The sequence below is a fragment of the Dermacentor silvarum genome, chromosome 8 (assembly GCF_013339745.2).
Source record: "Dermacentor silvarum isolate Dsil-2018 chromosome 8, BIME_Dsil_1.4, whole genome shotgun sequence".
Classification (NCBI taxonomy): Eukaryota; Metazoa; Arthropoda; class Arachnida; order Ixodida; family Ixodidae; genus Dermacentor; species Dermacentor silvarum.
Genome location: NC_051161.1, coordinates 108,887,139 through 108,904,130, shown reverse-complemented (window position 1 = coordinate 108,904,130; position 16,992 = coordinate 108,887,139). Strand labels below are relative to the sequence as shown.

The following is a 16,992-nucleotide window of genomic DNA, read 5'->3' as shown; positions in this document are numbered from 1 at the left end:
AGCGAAGAGAAGGGAGAGCTTAGAAGTGCGTGCACGTGTGTGCTATCTCTCTCTCTCTCTCTCTCTATATATATATATATATATATATATATAAAGCTAATCGTGGTCAGCTCCGGGCCGCCATCATTTGTCAGTCGCTTCTCGAAGAGGCACGACGTGTGTCGAGATAGCTCCTGAACAATGCGTTGCAATGTGGCGAACGCTATTTCAATCATTGATCCAGGACCTTAAAGGGGTGTGACGCAATGCTAAAGAAGTTCCCTTGCATTTACCGCTAAATCGCCACCCAAGTCTTTGCGTAACAATCTCGCATTACACTGCATAATATTAGCTGCTTCTGCTTCCATCCAGACAGACGCAGCTCTGACTCAAGACGCTCTGGACCTCCTGGTTCGAGCCGTCCAGAGACTGGCTACGGAGCGCACGCTCGCTCGGCCGCCTAGCGTACGCTGCCCGGGGCAGCAGGCATCAAGACCAAGGCCGCCGTCGCAGGCCTTTGTCGACGCAGTTAAACAGGTACGCAATGCTACTAACCCTAAAGAGGTGGACACGGGGATCCAGGCACTGCACAGAACCTTTGATAACATAAGCGGCAGCGCATCCTACAGAGGATAGCGTATAACTTTTTTTTGTCCTCAATGAAAGTGGCATTGTCTACGACATATATTTAACAATTTTATAGAAATGAGCCATCAAAGAAACCTTTAAAATACTTTTTCAATTAAACCACAGAATAGCGACAAGGTGCGACATTGGGCTATGGTTGGCTTACCTTAGAAAACGTTGGAAATGCGAAAGAAACAATGACGCAGACGACACCACATGAAAGCTCTCGTGTCTAGCCTCCGTTCTTCTTTCTTTCTCTGCTTACACGTTTACTAAGCTCGGAATACGAAGGATTTTTGGATTAGAAACCTCAGTCTGGGAGCTATTCATTATCTCTATGTGAAATACTTTGTGTGGAGATCAATATTGAAAGTACGCGTTGAGCAAGATGGTCCCATTTTATTTTGGCTTGTCCTTATTTAGTTTTAGTTACGCTAACGTCCTCACGGTGTATATACTGACTACGATGTAGCACCGACGGTCGCGTATGCGTTTCCTAGAAGCGTCATTCGATCTCTGCGGACGACATACCCTGCACTGTAACGGACTAATCTGTGTTTAAATGAGGCACGGCTTTACCGAAGATAAGCAAGAACTAGCGCACGCTTCATGGCTCCACTCAGTGTGTCCAACTGTGACATAATAAAAATAGAAGGGCCAGGATTACAGCAGGCACACGTAAGGGGATCAGCGGAGGGCGCTTCACTAAGTCTTTATGTAAGGCCAAACTTTCTGTTTCGTAAGTGTCTTCTTAAATAAATGCTCTCTTTGTAGCACGTAAATAAATTATATAACGGCTCTCTCATTCGTTGCCTTCGGGTTGACTGTTTTTATGGCCAAGAAACAATAACTCAGCAACCACTTTTTCAAGTACATCAGATATATATCAACCTAGGAATTGAAGCAACGCTGGTTTAAACTTTTTGCCATATATTTGCGGGTGCACCTCCAAATAGAAAGCAGATAGCAGAACTAGACGTTAGCGATGCAAGTCTTACAGCCCACAGTAACAAGAGCGAGAGCATGTACTCATGAAGCTGCACTCGGTGAAAACATAAAAAATACCTAATTTTATTTTCATAAGCAAGTCTTGGAAATTTATAAATGAGAGCCGCAATCATACAGTTTTCGTGTTGAAATATTTAAGAATTTGTTGAAGACTGACTCATAGAAATCCCCTTTCTTAAACACAGGAAGTGAAACAAACGTGCTGTAGCTTGTCAAACCATGGGCATGCCGGAATGATTATAAATTTAAAGTAAACATTCTAATACTGTCATGATTGTGCTGTTTTTTGCATGCTGTGGTCTCCATTTGAAAGCATCCACACGGTCTAACCCTCTGCCCTGAAATGTTGCAAATCTTTATTTAGGAAATTAGTGCATTGCAGACAGAGACACGGCGACGCAGTGTATGCTTTCCAGGCTCTACAATAAACCAATTTCTTAAATTTTTATAATATGCGCGCTTAAAACGCGCAGGTAATGTCCATTAAATTACCAGATCACTTATTACAGTGGGAATGAATAGTCGACCTCGCTAGTGCACGAAATGCATTAGGCACCACGATTTTTTTCATTTGCTGGTTTTGGGCATTTAGTGTTATAGGTGAGTAATCTGGCCTGGCAAATAAACCATGCAGACAAGACATCTGTATATAATATATTCGATAATATGGCCTATAATATGGCCAGTAAGGGTAAAAACAGACCAATTCCGGCTTGTGCTCGCAAAAAATATGCAGCTTTAGAACAGGAATATGAAGACAACATAGAGGTAATGAATAAACCGTAACTTGGCTGATTTCAGAAGCAGAATTGGAGTGAGAGGTAAGGCACCAAGGCAACCAGTAGGTACCCTCTCCCAAGTAACACAGGACCTAATAAAGAAACGGCGAAACATGAAAGTGTCAAACTCGAGAGATCAGATAGCATTTGCTGAACTGTCAAAATTATCAACAAGAAGAAAGTAAGGGATATCTGAAAATATAACGTGGAAAAGATTGAGGAAGCGCTAAAATATGGACGCCGCATGAAATCACTCAGAAGAAAACTTGGCATTGGACAAGGCAAAATGTATAGACTGAAAGATAAGCACGGTAATATCATCAGCAATTTCCATGGCATAGTAAAATCCGCGGTAGAATTCTATACTGACCTGTACAGTGACCAGAGCAGCCAAGCTACTTTCATTCGAAGAAGTGATGAACAGGATACAGAGGCTCCTTCTATAACTAGCGATGAAGTTAGAAGGGCCTTGAAAGACATGACCATGGAAAAATTTGCTGGAGAAGATGGAATAACAGTCGATTCAGTCAAAGTTGGAGGAGATATCATGCTTAAAAATCTGGCGGCACTTTATTGGCAATGCCTCACGACTTCAAGTGTACCAGAAAGCTAGAAGAACGCCCACATTATACTCATGCATAAGAAGGGAGATGTTTAAGAATTGAAAAATTATAGACCCATTAGCTTGCTTTCAGTATTGTATAAAATATTCACCAAGATAATTTCCAATAGAATCAGGGCAACACCCAACCAACCAACCAAGAGAACAGGCTGGCTTCAGGAAGGGATATTCTACGATGGATCATATCCATGTCATGAATCAGGTAATATAGAGAAATCTGCGGAGTACAATCAAACTCTCTATATGGCTTTCATAGAATATGAAAAAGCATTTGATTCAGTAGAGATACCAACAGTCATAGAGGCATTGCGTAATCAAGGAGTACAGGAGGCATACGTGAATATCTTGGCAAATATCTACAAGGATTGCACAGCCACCTTGGTTCTCCACAAGAAAAGTAGAAAGATGCCTACCAAGAAAGGCGTCAGGCAAGGAGACGCAATCTCTTCAATGCTATTCACTGCATGATTAGACGAAGTATTCAAGCTCTTAGACTGGGAAGGCTTAGGAGTGAGGATCAACGGCGAATATCGCAGCATCCTTCGGTTCAATGTGGACGAATTAAAGCAAACGATTGAGGACCTTAACCTAGAAAGTGTAAGAGTTGTGTTGAAGATTATTATGCAGACGACAAACATAATTTTCAGTAGCCTGGCAAGAGAACAAGAAGTCAGGATCACCACTCCTCTTCTAGATTCTGTACAGTAGTACGTTTATCTAGGTCAATTACTCACAGGGGACCCTGATCACGAGAAGAAAATTCACAGACGAATAACAATGCATACAGCAGTGCAACTGTGCATACGTATGCAAGAGTGCATACGACAGTCATTCCAAAATCCTGTCGGGGAGCTTACCACTGTCGTTGAAAAGAAAAGTGTACAATCATTGCATTGTACCGGTGCTAACATATGGGGCAGAAACTTGGAGGTTAACAAAGAAGCTCGAGAAGAAGTTAAAGACCGCACAAAGAGCGATGGAACTAAAAATGTTAGGCCTAACGTTAAGAGACAGGAAGAGAGCGGTGTGGATCAGAGAGCAAACGGGGATAACCGATATTCTAGTGGACATTAGGAGGAAAAAATGGAGCTGGGCAGGTCATGTAACGCGTAGGATGGATAACCGATGGACCATTAGAGTTACAGAATGGATACCAAGAAAAGGGAAGCGCAGTCGAGGATCGCAGAAAGCTAGGTGGGGTGAAGTTAGGAAATTTGCAGGCGCTAGTTGGAATCATCTAGCGCAAGACAGGTAATTGGAGATCACAGGGAGAGGCCTTCGTCCCGCAGTGGACATAAATATAGGCTGACGATGATGATGGTGACGAATCATTTGCATAGGCATTTTACTAATACTGGAGAAATGTAGCGCAAAAGCTCCTTCGATTATTCTTTTTCGCACGTGGGCAGTGTATGATCAAGGCAGCACTGTCTGACTACGCAACATTGAGCGCAGTTTCCAGAGAAAATTGACTTCTTAACGATCCTTAATCCAACTCCCCACTGTCGGAGTCGATCTGAGTATCTGGTATTGTTGCGAAGACTGTTTTACTAAGCCTATTGACGCATCTTATCTCCGCCGCCAGCTGTGGGCACCATTCCTGTGGTGAGTAGTCCGGCTCACCGGACTGGAAGTAGGGAGTGCGTTGGGGCATTTCCCAGAAACCTGACGTGCTTGTTTGCTACTTCTGTTCTCAATGTGCTGTTGGACAGAATTGATGGGTTATGTAAGGGTTAGTGCAGAGTTGATTAGTACATCATCCTCTCTAGTGAGTGTTTGTGGTGGGGATAAAGAGAACTTTTCTTTTTTTTTTTTGAAAATGTTTGGTGGATTATGGTCGATTACTCCCGCTACAGACTGTGAGGCTTGTGTATGAGGTATGAATAAAGGAATGAACGTATGAATGAATGAACTAATGAACACGTAAATAAATAAACAAGCGAACAAACAACAAAGAAATAAATAAAAATGTTCAATAATGTTTCTTACTCCCACATTGCTCATTGCTATTCTTCCTGCAGACCCGTATCTCTGGACTCACCGGGACCATTCACATGGACTCAATGGGACGCCGACACAATCTATCTCTGCACGTTGTGCAGATGAAACGAGCGGGGCTGGCATCGGTATGTGCATACTATATTATTGTGTTCTTAATGCAAATTTTTCATATTATGTTATCTGTCGTGATTTAACACAGCTCAACGTCGGAGTCAACTCCCGCTTATTACCGCCATTTTAAGACAACGCGCGGGATATGCAAATTTTACAGCGAAGTTGTTAAGGGCTTACTATTCGATGGTCGCGTCCGGCAATAGAAAAAAATCACAGCATATCCACGGGGTGAATGACGATGAGTGGGCGAAGCTCCGGAGGGAATCATCGGATCTCCCGCTTAAGGGGACGCTAGCACAAACGCGTTAGAAACGTGCAGTACTCTCTAGTAAGGGGGAGCGGTCACAACGTCTTACGCAGCCATTTACACATGCCGGAACGTGCACCGCATTTGCCGACGCCATCACATGACTGCTGAGAGAGTATACCCCTCGTATTCATAAACGCTCCTCGACTTGAACTTGACTTGCCACCGCCTTGGGCAGCGCGTTCGAAACGCGTTGAAGGTAAGGCGGAGAGGCCACAGCGTCTTACACCAGCTTCTTACACGGGCCGTAAAGCGCTAGCACAAACGCGTTAGAAACGCGCTAGAAACGCGGCCTTTCGTTAATGTTGGGTATTTATTGCCATGGTGGTGCGTGTGTCTATGTGCGCTTCGTGGCGTAGCGCGGAATCGCTACGCCACGAAGCGCACATAGACACACGCACCACGATGGCAATAAATACCCAACAATAAAGCTGGTTGGTAAAGGTTACATATGATTTTCACGTGCTACTTCGTTGAACTGGGCTGTTGATAAATGAGTGAATTTTGCACATGAGACAATAAAAAAAAAAGCGCTTCGTGGCGTAGTGGTTAGCACCGCGCGTTCGGAAGCGAGGGGTCCCTGGTTCGATTCCGCGCTACGGACACAACTTTCGGAATTTTTTTTTTCATAAAACGCCGGAAGCGTTCTCCGGAAGCCGGAAGCTGGCTTCCGGAACCGGAAGCGGAACCGGAAGTGGAAACGGAAGTGGAACCGGAAGCGGAAGTCGGCTTCCGGTTATACTATACGTATACATATATATGTATATATGGGTATACATACATTTACGGAAACACAACGCCATCTATTGAGCAATTCATAAAACTAGACGTGGCTACCTACTACGATGGGGACGAACGGGTGCCGCTATAAGGAGCTTCGCCCCTAAAATAACGAAATGGAACAGGGCTGGCTACGTATGGCCCAGAACTGATTGTGCGTCGTCAGTTGAATTTGCAGGATGGGCAGCATCTACACCTCATACTTAATCATTTTTTACACTACTTCTAAAAAGAGATCGATAATTTTGCGAGAGTTGCCGCTGCATTATTAACGACAACGACAAATGAATGTGTAGCAGACTTAAAATGCACCGAGATAGCGCGGCAATAAGTAGTGAAATGTGAATGAAGCAATCAAAAAGTGATACTCAGCCTATACCTAGGTGTTTAGGGGAAGAAAATTTTTACATATGTGCGTTATATATATATATATATATATATATATATATATATATATATATATGAACAAACCACATGAAGAGACATTTTGTCAAATTATGTCGAAGTACAGCTGTGCGCTTGCTGACATGTCATCTGATCGAGCCATTAGTTTTTCAGGTTCAAAAGGGACCAGTTTACATAACTACCTGGCTGTAAAAGGTATTGCGCTTCAATTATTTTGTGAAGTATTAGCAAAATACTCCGAAGCGCTCTTTTCCTGCGAATATATATATAGTAGGCACTAATTTTACTTGATCTCTTAATTCTGGGGGTTTCAAATTCTATATTTTTTTACAGAGTGGCATATCAACTTCCCAGAAGCGTACTATTCAAATTATACTGATTTTCCACTAGCTCTCGTCACGCGTTATTCCGTCCAGTGCTTAAATAAAGTACCTTTCAGCGATCTGCAAATTTGAAACTTAATGTAATGAACACGTACGCAAGCACTGCTCTCCACGAGTGCTCGGTTTTCATACCCCTCGCATTCCTCTCCGCGGCCGCAACGCCAGCCTGTACCCGCCTTTGTCAGCGCCAGGAAAGTACGTGCAGAGAATGCTCATTACTCCAGGCTGCACCTGTTCATATCAACCGTGTGCTCCATATTACCACTTCACTGTTCTTCCATGCCGCTGTTCATAAACAATTTCGTTCTAAGAAAACAGCGAGCGCACTGAAGACGTGCCTAGACTCATGATACAAGTTTGCGGAAGCATGCGGTACTCTAGGCAATAGCGTGCAAGGCTTGTGGTGCCTCGTCAACACCGCGAGGAGTACGGTATATGGAAGAACGGTAGGCGAAGGTTGGCAGGAAAGGGGGAGGAGGGGGGGTGCAGTCGTGGAAATAAAGTAATATTTTGTAATTTCGTAGAATGTTAAGAGCGTAGTGCACTGTTTTCTTTCGGGTGGAATCATAGCTTCTGATGCTGGCTTTGATTACATTAGTTAAAGCGCGCAGCCAAAACCCAAGAATTGCCTAAACTTTCCTAGCGCTGCGCGCACGCGTCATGCGGTGATTTAACAGAGTAGGACGGGTATTTTAAACCATCACAAAATAGTATAGAAGGACAGATTAGATCATCGGTAGCTAATTAAGCAAAACGATATATACAGCGTTCGATATATATAGCGTTCCGCTTTGGCTGCTAGTCTCTGTAACTGTTTACGGATACAAGGTTCCAGGAATGAACAGGATACGGATACAGGATACGATTCCGGGAAGTCACAGTAGATGATAAGCGAACGCACCTATTTCTAAGTGCGTACAGTTGCCTAAACAAATAAAAGTCTTGAAATGAGTGAATTGCCTGCGTTATCTCGTTACCATCAGGTGCGCGAATCGCAACTCAATATCACTTTTCTGTGCAGTAATTGAACGGGGTTTATTTAACCAGATCGTTAATCAGATAGTTAAAAATCTTCTGAAATCTTCTGATTGCCGGAAAAAGTGTGAATACCTTATGTTGTTGCGTTCCTTCACAAACGGCCATTAGAGACGTATGCTGCAATGTGTAACACCACCAATATTTTCTTCTACTTCCCCATATCAGGAAGTATGCAGCCCATTTAACAATTTACTTATTCCTGTCTGGCCTAAACTACATAATAATAACATTCAACAATGCTGCGGGTTGTGAAGCATATCTGGCTATTGCTGCAGCAATTTACTATCCGAATAATGCTTATAGACTTTCTTAAATTCACGTCAACCTAAAGAAGGTGCTGGCGCCTGGAGTTGGCACCCGCTACCCTTCGTCGCATAGCGAGCAAAATGGAATCACAAAGCGTGCGACAGACACTGTACACCGCCATAAAGTACAAAAACTACAAGGTTCCAAGAATGAACAGGATGCGGATACAGGATACGAGTCCAGGAAGTCACAGTAGATGATACGCGAATGCACCTATCTCTAAGTGCGTACTGCTGCCTAAACCAATAAAATATTTGAAATTACCAGAGAACACACACAAAAGCTCTCAGTTTTGCAGATTTGCAGAGGAGTGGATAACCAAAATTGCAATTGCATAACCTACTACATAATGATTTAACAACGGATAACAGGTTTATTCTTAAAAGACATTCATCATCTGTACTCTTCACTGGAATGCGCGCGGATACAGTTCCTAATTAAATTTTCGCGATGGCCAAGCCTCCTTAAGCCGCCTTAGTAAAAGTTAAGAAGGCCTAATGTTCCCTAAATAGTAAAAAGGTTTAGCACTCCTGCCTTGTAGGACCGCACGTAGTTATACAATAATAATTAGGCTATTCCCGTTATTCCTTTGGTTTTGTTGCTGCCGAACGTGTACGTTGCCTGCAGTACTAATTTCTCATTTGGAAACGCGAGCAAATGAATGTTCACGAACACTGCACTATCGCCACTTTACCTGCGGGGTCTACTTTTTTCATACTCAGGTAGGAACTTGGAGTGCCTCGACGGGGCTCACCATGACGCAGACGGAGAAGATGTTTCAGCAAGAAATCTTGAGCGCACTGAAAAACAAAACGTTCAGGATTACTACGATATTGGTATGTTATAACTTGCAGTCTCGCTAATAATCCAACCAACACATTTTTAGCAAAGACCCGTCATGATGGCTGAGCAGCTACGGTGTTGCGCTGCTAAGCACAAGGTCGCGGGATCGAATCCCCGCCGAGGCAGCCGCATATCGATGCCGGCGAAATGCGAAAACGTCCATGTCTCGTGCATTGAGGGCACGTTAAACGTTCCCAGGTGGTTAAAATTTCTCCGGAGTCCTGCACCGCTGATTGCCTCATAATCAAATCGTTGTTTGGCACATAAGTCCACCATAGTTCAATTCACTTTAGCCAAGCTTTGCTAGACTGTTTGATTTTATAAATGTAAGCTCATTAGTGTGTGCATTTAGGAGATTGTATTGGCTCTCATTTTGATTAGCATCCGTACAATCTAGAACGCTTTCGCTTGAAACCAAACAAGCTGAAATACGTTTATATCGCACTAAGTGAACTGCTGAAGATATTCACCTGTACTTCTGAAGCTTTTACAGCGGCCAAATTTTGGCTAGAGACAGCCTAAATATTTTGCGTATCAGGACTACATGTTAGTTTAATGCAAGTTCAGGTACTCCGCATGGTTTGTGAGCGATAGCCAAATAAGCGTGGACGTGACCACTCCAAAATCCATGTGCTAAGTCAGAGCAGTGTAGGGTATCAATATGTAAAACTGAAATTAGTTTTTCTTTCTGCGTAATAACATTGGCATAGTGAGTGCTCTCCTTATTTCGAGTTTTTAATGTTTTTTTTGTAAAGTTCTTGCGGTAAAATTTGAAGCGTTAGATTATTTGCGATGACGCATTCCTTCAAACCATCAATGCATGATGCTTCAACGCATGGTGAATCTCAATTGTAACCGTTAGACTCGAGAGCACGTAGTGCAGAGGAGTGCCAGTGGGATTATAGTGATTGACATGGGAATAAGCCTCAGCAAAAAAAAAATGTTTTGGGGCATGCGTCGGCGGGGATCGGTGACGCCAGCTAAGTTCCTCTGGCGTCAGCGCGTGAGTGGACGCCTATCCCGCCACTCATTTCGCGGATGTGATGCGCGGTTGTCTTTGTTTCTTGATATAGGTGGTTTAATTAAAATGCCGCCTAAGAACACCCTTACTCTTTCGAAATTTCGTACGTGTTCATAGCATTACGTAATATTAAAAAAAAGTTGCCACGAACATCTAACGAAATCTAAGAAGATTTAAAAGAAACAACCACGGTTTTTGACGGCTATTATAAACATTTCTTGCAATTTTTATAATCTCTCTTGCCACAGAATGCACCTTATATTATGAACAAGGCACCAGCAGAAAAGCTGGTTGGAAATGATCGCTTCGAAGGCTACTGTGTGGATTTGCTCCGAGAAATGGCCCGGCTGCTGGGCTTTCACTACCAGTTGCAGCTGGTCAGGGACGGTGCTTACGGTAGCCGAGACTCCCGCGGCCATTGGAATGGCATGGTGCGCGAGCTGCTCGACATGGTAAGAACACCTATAATATTCTCGTCTTTGTTACTTCGACGCATTCTACGCGCCTGAAAGTGACAACGCGAGAACGTAACTAGGGATTATAATATTTATTTAAAGGCACCTGTTTTGATGCAAGTTGTGCGCATATAAAGCTAGCCCTGGAGAAAGGGTCATTGCGAGTATCCCTGAATTCTTAGCACATATTGATTCACAGAATAGAAACACTTATTGAAAGCGCTCTAAATTGACAAAATTTATGTTCATATGAATAAAAACATGAGACCGACCATTGTAAGGAAGGCGATCAACTTGTGTTGGAGGTTGTTCCTTTCACGCAATCAATCAGCAACTAGCGCAGCCAGCGCTTAAGTTGTCTTCAATATACTGTGCCGTTTTTTGTAAAGAAATGTAATATTGATAATTTCTGCTGTGGTTTTCTATGGTCTACTAAAATATAGGTTGATTAACCATTAGCCTTTGACATGACTGTTGGCCCACTAAACTTCAATTCAATGTTGCAAATTATGCAGGTTAATAAGGTTCTACAAATAATCTGGAAAGGCGTCTCACGCGACACAATCTTAGTTGCTGACATTTTAGAGTGTGTAGACCAAGGGCGCTATAAGGTAAAATGATTCCAAACTCGTGACATCAAATTTACGTAACCACCAGCTCAAGCATCGAGCGGTGACCCACAGCGTTGTCTCAACAACCCAATCAATCTCTCCACCTTTATAGGAGGTCACCTTTGTTCGCTTTCAAAACCAAAACACTCAGCGGTTTTTCTTATCTAATTAGCTGACAAGAGGCGAGGAGCACGCTCTAGTGGGGAGGGTTTCGATGGGGCCGAGCCAGCAGAGTGAAAATAGATAACCGCATGAAGAGGATGGTGCCGGCTTCTCCGATTGGTCCGTTTCGCCTTACTTAGCTTGCTGTGGCTGGTCGAAAATAGCGGCGGCGTGCAACGGAAGGATAAGAATGATGCTCAAACGGATCCTCAGCAATGAAGAGTTGGCAGAGCGATGTCGTATCCATGCCGAAAGGGCTCGCTAACGTTTCATTGCCACGCCAAAAGGTTTATCATGCGCAATAAATACATGCTCACCGGCAGGTGCGAGTAGCGAGGGCCTGAGCGATCGGCGGGCAGCCATCTTCTATTCGTTTCGGAACAGGGCTGTCTGTGGCTATTCAGAAAAATTTGTCAGTTTTGTTCGGCATAATAATGCATTTTTTCGCGTACACGTCACTTTGACGTGGTGAGTTTTCGCAGTTTTGTGAGGTCGCGTGACAGACAGGCGAAGTGGGCGCAGCCAGAAAACATTGGACCAATAGCAGAGGGCTAATGGTGAAAAGGTGTCGAATCAGAAATGATTCTTTTTCTTTTGTGCCGTTCAATCATGCATAATCAGTGTGTACATGTTACATCTTATGGGGAGCTATCGCGGTTTTCGTGACGTCGCGTGACAGGCAGGCGAAGCTGGGAGTGGCCCGAAAATGTGTTGACCAATCGTGGAGGCTGATTGGAGTAATTGGAATCAAACCAGTTTGGAATCACTTTACGTTATAGCGCCCCAAGATAGATATCTGTGGATTGCTGCGTCAGAGAGTGCAGAATGTTGTCCTGAAGAGCTGCGCTATTGGAAGGCTCTTAGAAGTGTCAATGCAAAGCATTTTTTTTGGCTGACTGCGCCTAACTCCAATATTGGTGTCAGTTATTATGTAACAAGGGCACTAACCTGGGGACCTTAGCCTTTCATTGACAACACAATGTCAGTGTTCAGAGGTTAACAAAGACAGACAGACAGACAGACAGACAGACAGACAGACACAGACAGACAGACAGACAGACAGACAGACGGACGGACGGACGGACGGACGGCCGGACGGACGGACGGACGGACGGACGGACAGACGGACAGACGGACGGACGGACGGACGGACAGACGGACAGACGGACAGACAGGACAGACAGACAGACAGACAGACAGACAGACAGACAGACAGACAGACAGACAGACAGACAGACAGACAGACAGACAGACAGACAGACAGACAGACAGCAGACAGACAGACAGACAGACAGACAGACAGACAGACAGACAGACAGACAGACAGACAGCCAGACAGACAGACAGACAGACAGACAGGACAGACAGACAGACAGACAGTACAGGACAGACAGGACAGACAGACAGACAGACATGACAGACAGACAGACAGACAGACAGACAGCAGACAGACAGACAGGAAGACAGACAGACAGACAGACAGACAGACAGAAGACAGGACAGACAGAAGAAGACAGACAGACAGACAGACAGGACAGACAGACAGACAGGACAGAAGCAGACAGACAGACAGACAGGACAGAGTAGACAGACAGACAGCAGGACAGACAGACAGACAGACAGACAGACAGACCGCCCAGACAGACAGACAGACAGACAGACAGACAGACAGACCTGACAGACAGACAGACAGACAGACAGACAGACAGACAGACAGACAGACAGACAGACAGACAGACAGACAGACAGACAGACAGACAGACAGACAGACAGACAGACAGACAGACAGACAGACAGACAGACAGACAGACAGACAGACAGACAGACAGACAGACAGACAGACAGACAGACAGACAGACAGACAGACAGACAGACAGACAGACAGACAGACAGACAGACAGACAGACAGACAGACAGACAGACAGACAGACAGACAGACAGACAGACAGACAGACAGACAGACAGACAGACAGACAGACAGACAGACCTCGTGACAATTTTTATTTTCTGAGAGGATTATTCTATCAGCCTCCTGTACCACTTCTACTGCCCCCTCTTGCTTATTTCTCCTTTTTACATGTTCATCTTCTTGTGGATGCGTTTATATTCAATGCTGGTCTAATGGTCATTAGACCATTAGATCACCAGAAGAGTATTACGTATTATAAATATACCACCAATCTTTCACTTGTCTTGCTTACAGCTGCAAAACAACATTGTCGATATTATCAAGAGTCGCCTTACAAGGTACCCCCTAGAGTGTGATACTGCCCAGAATATAGTGGAAAGAAGATTCTTCAGGACTTCTCGAAGGTTGTCTTTCGGTCGCTGTGTCTACATTTGCATAGTATTGATTTTTCGTGAGAGTGTAAACGGGTCCGATATCTTTGCCTTTTGAATGTCGGTTGAGCCGGATGCATACATTACGGTAGCTGTAAAATTTTTCAGCAGCCCTGTGTTCATACTTGGGCTGACCGCAGTAAGATTCAGAATTTGTTGTCTGCCTTTGTGCCATAACTTTCCTCATCCAATGTTTTTGTTGAGCATGTCCGAAACACGTAAGTACTATCTACGGGAACGCCCATGCATCACAGAGCTGGGTGCTCCTCATTCCTAAGTTTCTGGCAGAGGCTCAAAACAGTTCATTTTATTAGCTCTAGGAGGTTTGCGGTATGATATGGTCAATAGCTTCAAGTTCGTTCGACAGGATTGTGTGCTCTTTTTCCTCCACTGGGAAAATTAAGAAAAAGTCACATCATTCAGGACGTTCAGTATTTCGAACCTGAATTCCTCGCAGCGAGCAGAAGTGAAAGAACAAACAACATTCAAAATAATTATGCATTTTAATAGCACACAAAATGTTCCGACGAATAACTAAACTTTAAACCATCTTGTTATGGGAAATAGAGCAGCATCTGCATAGGCGGGTTCTTGGACTAATCATTTCTAGGAGTAAACATTAGGCTGCCAGATCAATACTTTTTATTTTTTTACACTCCAGCCTATTTGAAAGAATAACTTATGTGCTCTAGAATTCTATTAGAAAAGTGGAAATATTAATAGACTCAATATACATTGTGCAATTGAATGAGTATTGTTATTTAATTTTTATTTTCTAGTTTTTCGTTTGAGAGTGAGAATCGTGGATATACACTTTTTATATTGTTCTACGTAAATTGCACCAAGGGACGGGAAAATTTTTGCGATAAATGTTCTACTTACTTTGCGAAAACCACGTGAAACAAGGTTTGTGATGTAATACTTACTTAGTTTAAGTTATGTTCAACAAAACGGAGAGTGACCAGCAGCAAGAATCTCAACTTAAGGAATAGCCTACATTCACGTACATTCGTGCCAACTAGATAACACTTAGTAAATCGAACCCTTTCGCAAATACGTTCCTCTTAGTGCAACTTATAGCTGCATGACGTAATTAAGAGCACCAAAATTTTATGCTGGTCAGTGATTTATCAAGCTGCTAGGTTTCAGTATGCCCAAGTGACATCTGACAGCACTGCCAGCACGGGTGGACGCAATAAATGAGGAAGGAAAGTGGACAAGGCACGCACCGGGGCCGATCACTCGCCTTTGACCAAAGTGAGGGAGGGGAAGATGGAGCACTTGCTTCGCACGGGCGTAGCTGAAGATGAATTTGGGCGTTATCAAGTTGATGTCAAACGCTACAAACTGAAGTTCTCGGTATGAACGGTGTTCATATACCCATATACATGACGTTCAATCACCCATGTGCCCTGGTAAACACTTCCTGGTGCTTTCTTCTTTGTGAACTCTCCTTGGAATTTCGCTCCTCTGTTTCATTCTTCATTCTTAACAATTCGTTGCTCAGCTAACCAGCATAAACGACTGACGCGAACGTTATCATAAACAAAAACAAAGCAATGTGTTTTCATCTGCTATTACAGGAGGCTGATCTGGCGATTGGAGACCTTACCATCACGTACGCACGCGAAGCAGTTGTGGATTTCACCATGCCTTTTATGACTCTCGGAGTGGGCATTCTCTACAGGAAACCCCAGCCAGAACAGTCGCTTCTGTTCTTCCTGTCTCCACTCTCCACAGATGTGTGGTTGTGCGTGGCGGCGGCGTACGTCGTGGTCAGCCTGCTACTGTGCTGTGTGGCCCGCCTTGGAAGAGCACGGTGGAAAAGTAGCCATGTCTCCGGGGAGCGTTGCTGCTGGTCTTGTCAAGGAAGTCCGAGTCGGGGTGACGTCGGTTGTGTTGGTAGAAGTGGATACGGCAGTGCGGGTCTCGACGTTATTATGGCTGGACGAGCTGACGATTTGCGGATACGCCACAGCGAGAGGATATTTACTGGTGAGAAAAAGCGTGCCAAAATGCGGCCCACCAAGACCCAGTTCACTTTGCTCAACAGTTTGTGGTTCACCATGAGTGCTATCATGCGGCAGGGATGCAACACCTCACCGAGGTGAGTATTTTTGTTTCTTTTGCTCGCAGAGCAAGCTGCAAGCTTTGTGCGCACACGTATTCTGTCGGTTGTATGTGCTCAAAAACATGTGCCAATGTTTATGCTCTCTGCCCGCCGTGCTGTTGTGGTGGAGCTTCGCACTCGCTTAGCGGCGTGAAAGTTGCGCAATCATTCGTTATTGCAGGTGACAGCCATTAGGTGTACAGGAGTCTTTAATAGGAAATAAAATGCTGGCAAAAAAGGAAGGAAGCCTCGAACCAACAGACCCCATTAGTGTATAGACAAGAATTTTTCAGCCCTTGCAGGGTGCAGCAATCTTTTTCCGGGGCTGCGAGTAGAATACCGCATAGCATGTATCTGTCACATGCGCTGCGCGTGTATCAGCTGTGGACAGCGCACGTGACAGGTGCAGCGGCAGCTAAGCACAAGTGATCGATCACCGGATCCGATAAATTGCGGCACGCGAAGCTGTTGTGGCCTAGCACGCCGAAAACAAGAGTGCCTCTTTGAAACATTAATCATGTGGCACTTTAGATGCCAGTGTGCTCGGGAACAAGAGCACGCAGTAACGCAAATTCCCTGCTCCAGCCATCGGCCACTTGGGCTAATCTTTTTTCGCTGCAGCTGTACAGTCGTCGCCAATATGAAAGGGGACAGCAAATTGTTTTTAAACTACCCTAACTCAGGATGCTTAAGTTCAAATCTAGGTGCTTCATGCAAAAAAAGTTTTTCCCTGCAAGGTTTAGTATCACTGAACAAGTTTATGGAGGGCATATCTGTTCAGCCCCTGTGGGCATTTGAAAAAAAAATTATCTGTTCCCCTTCATATTGATGGCGACTGTACATGCTGAGCGGTATTAGTCTCGTTCGCCTGTTCCCTCAGCCCCAGAACAAGATGAGTGCCCCCTGCAGGCGCTGAAAAATTCTGGTCTGCAGCAGGTCTATTTTTCTACCTCAGCTGGCTACACGAGTGTAGGTAGCGTAGCAAGTCACCATTTTTTTTATTGCGGTAAAAGAATAATAGCTCGGCCCACCTATATGAAGCCATTTTTAGCAGAAGTGTCACATGAGAAATACACTTTATACATAGCAGTCTCGAAGAGT

General features: G+C 44.2%; 1 protein-coding gene across 1 annotated transcript in view; it reads left to right on the top strand.

Annotated features, from left to right (window-relative positions):
• The window catches only part of LOC119462342 (glutamate receptor ionotropic, kainate 2-like), a 46,782-nt gene that overhangs the window by 17,085 nt on the left and 12,705 nt on the right, over positions 1-16,992 (top strand). The window contains exons 6-10 of the mRNA XM_037723685.2: positions 352-516; positions 5,037-5,141; positions 9,072-9,185; positions 10,462-10,665; positions 15,365-15,888. Of these exons, the coding sequence (XP_037579613.1) occupies positions 352-516; positions 5,037-5,141; positions 9,072-9,185; positions 10,462-10,665; positions 15,365-15,888 (1,112 nt within the window). The remainder of the gene's footprint in view (positions 1-351; positions 517-5,036; positions 5,142-9,071; positions 9,186-10,461; positions 10,666-15,364; positions 15,889-16,992) is intronic.